The sequence below is a fragment of the Monoraphidium neglectum genome (genome assembly GCF_000611645.1).
Source record: "Monoraphidium neglectum strain SAG 48.87 unplaced genomic scaffold scaffold02866, whole genome shotgun sequence".
In the NCBI taxonomy this organism is placed as follows: Eukaryota; Viridiplantae; Chlorophyta; class Chlorophyceae; order Sphaeropleales; family Selenastraceae; genus Monoraphidium; species Monoraphidium neglectum.
Window position 1 is genome coordinate 4,582 of NW_014010762.1, and position 3,290 is coordinate 7,871.

A 3,290-nucleotide genomic window follows, 5' to 3' on the forward strand; every position below is an offset into this window, starting at 1 on the left:
GTGCGATGCAATTGGATCTGGTGATGGAAATTTATGTCGGCGGTCTGTGCACTCCTGCGTGCTTGCCCGCTGTGGCACGACGCTCGAGACACTAGATGCAAGCAGGGTGTTTGGTGGCGCTCTCATCACGCTCGGCTGGTTAAGCCCCTTGCCTCCTGAGCCACACACAGTGGTCCTGCCTGCACACCTCTGCACCCACCCTGTAGGTGATCCTGCAGCTTGTCGCTGTCGCCGCCAGCCTTTTAGGCCTGCAGGCTGAAGTCACAGCTCCATGCTCTGGCATGACGGAGCAACAACGCCTGTGCAAACAACCGGCGTTCACGGTACGTGAGAGCTGGTGTCGGGATGCGATCGGGAAGCGCCTGCGTCACGCTCGAAGCACCAGGCTTTGCTGCCTCCTTGTGATGTACTGACCATTGTGGCAGCCTTTCAACTCCTGCCCGCGCAGCTCAAAACGCGGGGTGAACTTGCCAGTTCTTGCTGTTTGGCTGCCACACCCTTGCAAAAAGCCCCTCCTTGACCTCCTCCTGTTTCAACGCCTCCTCGCCCGCCCCCAGGCCCTGGCAAAGCACGAGCGCCAACTGGCACGCCGCGAGCGTGCAGTGTCCAGAAGGGAGGAGGACATCAAAGCCTCGCTTCGCCGCCTGCGCGCCACCAAGTGGGCGATGTTGCGGAGGCCCGCCAACAAGGCAGCGCCGCGGCGAGAGCAGCAACAGGGGGATGCGGTGAGCCGATCGCTTTCTTGTGATGATTGGCTGAGCTGGTGCACGCCGACTGGAATCTCCCCTGCACACAATGCCAAAGACATGCTGAGACGCCCTTGTTGCCACTCAGCCATGTCACACAACAGGCTGCGCACCGAGCGCTTCCATGCCTCCCAGGCGTGTAATTTGACCTTGATGTGCGCGTTCGCAAGCAATTTTTTATACATCATTTCTCCCCTCATGCAAATGCTGACAAAGACCGGTCATGCCGCCTCACACGCAGGGCGCCTCCAACATGGGGCCCACCCCTTGCAGCGAGGAGGAGGCCAGTGCACCGCGGACGCCGCGCAGAACCCGCGACAGCGCGGTCACTGTGCAAGCCTCCAGCGCCCCGAAGAACATATCTACCGCTGCCCACACCGACCCACCCATGGCGCCACGTGCAGCGGCCCCGGGCAGCCCGGTCCTGCTCACGCCAACAAACAGCACCCTGGGGCGCAGCGCATCGGGCCGCAGGCTCAGCCGCCTGGGCAGCGGCTCGCGCCGCCGCCTCAGCCGCGGGGCCAGCGGCAGCAGCTGCGACGGCAGCAGCGACGGCGCCTCGATGGAAGCCGCACCTGAGCAGCTCAGCGGGTGCGGCGCAGCGCAGCAGCATTCACAGGGGCAGGAGCCCCTGCTGCAGCCGCTGAGGCTGCACGGCACGGCGGCGGCGCAGCTCTCCGCGCAGGAGCCTGCCTTCAGGCCGCCCACGCCGACAGCCGTGGACGCCAAGCCAGCTTTCTTGCTGTCAGGCACCAGCCTGCACCCCATCCCTCACACGGCCTTCGCCAACCCCTCAGCAGCAGCAGCCCTGCTGGCGACGCCGCGGGCGGGGCCCCCGTCCCCGCCTCGCAGCCCGCCGCCGCCCCCGCTGCCGCCCCCAGGCGCGCCTCGCGGCGGCGCCCCGCCACCGCCGCTGGCGCGCGCGGCGCTCGCTTCCCGCAGTGCCGGCTTTGGCGGCGCTAGCGCTCCCGCGGCGGCGGCCCTCGCTGTTCAGGCGCGGCCGGCCTGCAGGCAGGCGTACGTGTCGGCAGTGCCGGACAAGAATGTCCCAGGCAGCATCTGGGAGGCCATCGGCGCCGCCCTGAGGGAGGAGGCGCCCGCCCTGGACCTGGCACCCCTGGAAGAGTCCTTTGCACTGGTGGGCGGGGCCGGCCGCGGCAGGAAGCTTGCGAAGTCGGGGGCCGTGGCGGCGCCGCAGGTCGCAGGAGCGGCGGGGCCCGACCCCGGGCTGGACAGAGCACCTTGGCGCCCAACAGCTTCATGCACACCTGGCCCGCTCCTTTGGCCAACACGATACAATAACTTCCTTGTTGTGCGCTGACCTCCAGCCTGTCGCTGCTCCCGTTGCTGTGCCGTGTCTGTCCCAGGCCAAGGCGGCCCAAGCGGAACCCTCCACGCCAAAGAATACCGTCAACGCCGTCATCGACCTGAGGAGGGCCACCAACGTGGGCATCACGCTGAGGGGCTGCCAGATCACGCCCAAGGTGCGCTGCATATGGTGGCTAGTGGCCGCAAGGTTTGGGTTTGTGGGTGTTCAAGGTGGGGGTTTTGAATGGGTGGTGGCCCCAAAGCTTCATCCCTGCAATCGTGTACTTCACCCTGAGGTCTTGTTTTGCCCGGGCAACCCCATGATGCACTTCACAACCTCACCCCCAAAACCCTATCCCCCTTACGTACCCCCCAGAACGTGGTGTCCTCGGTGACGGCCAGGAGCGGGCCGGCCTTTGAGAGCCCGGACCTGCTGAGGGGTCTGATTCCCTGCATACCTACGGAGGACGAGCGTGCCTCCCTGGAGGTGAGCCTTTTGGGGGGGGGGCGGTTAGGGGACGGGCCAGACGCCAGGCTGCAGGACATCAGGATTGCGCCAAACAGCAACCCACATAAAAGCGTACAACCATCCATGGGACAAGGTGGTTGTCAGTAGACTCCATGCGATGAGCTGCAACACCACTGGTCTTCACATACTCACAGCGCACGCGCAAACTCTCCCCCCAAACACACACACACACACGGACAAACTCAAACACACACCCACTGACACGCGTGATGCTTTGCCTGCCTGTGCATCCCCCTCGCAGGCGTACGCGCGGAAGGGTGGCGCCCTGTCGTCCCTGTCGGCCACGGAGCAGGTCATGGCGGCCCTGGCGGGCATCCCGCGGCTGGCGCAGCGCCTGAGGGCGTGCCAGCTGGACCTGGAGCTGCCCGAGAAGCTGGCACACGCGCAGGACCTGCTCAAGGTGAGCTTTAGCCTGCTGCCCCGCTGAACGGTGCTTGCCTTGCCCTGCCAGGGTGTTTTGCTCAAGGCGTGGCAGCCAACCGGGCAACCGCGGCAGGGCGGTGCGCTGCCGCCATGTCGTGGCCGCGTGCTTGCTTGCTGCCCCCGCGCTCCACCGAGCTGCTCCTGTGCCGCAGCCCTGCACCTGTTTCCCCGTCAGGATTCGCATGCGCACCCCTCACTCCAACGCGAACCAACATTTTGTCATACACGCTCACCCGCAGGCGCGCATCCAGACCGCCCAGGAGCTGCGCGCCAGCCCCACGCTA

The 3,290-nt window shown here is 66.0% G+C and overlaps 1 protein-coding gene across 1 annotated transcript; it reads left to right on the top strand.

Annotated features, from left to right (window-relative positions):
* Positions 1-1,134: 1,134 nt before the first annotated feature.
* Positions 1,135-3,010, top strand: MNEG_11694 (hypothetical protein; the record flags this gene model as incomplete). Its single annotated transcript, XM_014039835.1, has 5 exons — positions 1,135-1,337; positions 1,758-1,884; positions 2,114-2,230; positions 2,431-2,541; positions 2,825-3,010. The coding sequence occupies 5 exons, from the start codon at positions 1,135-1,137 to the stop codon at positions 3,008-3,010; spliced, it is 744 nt and encodes a 247-aa protein (XP_013895289.1).
* Between the last annotated feature and the right edge of the window lie 280 nt (positions 3,011-3,290).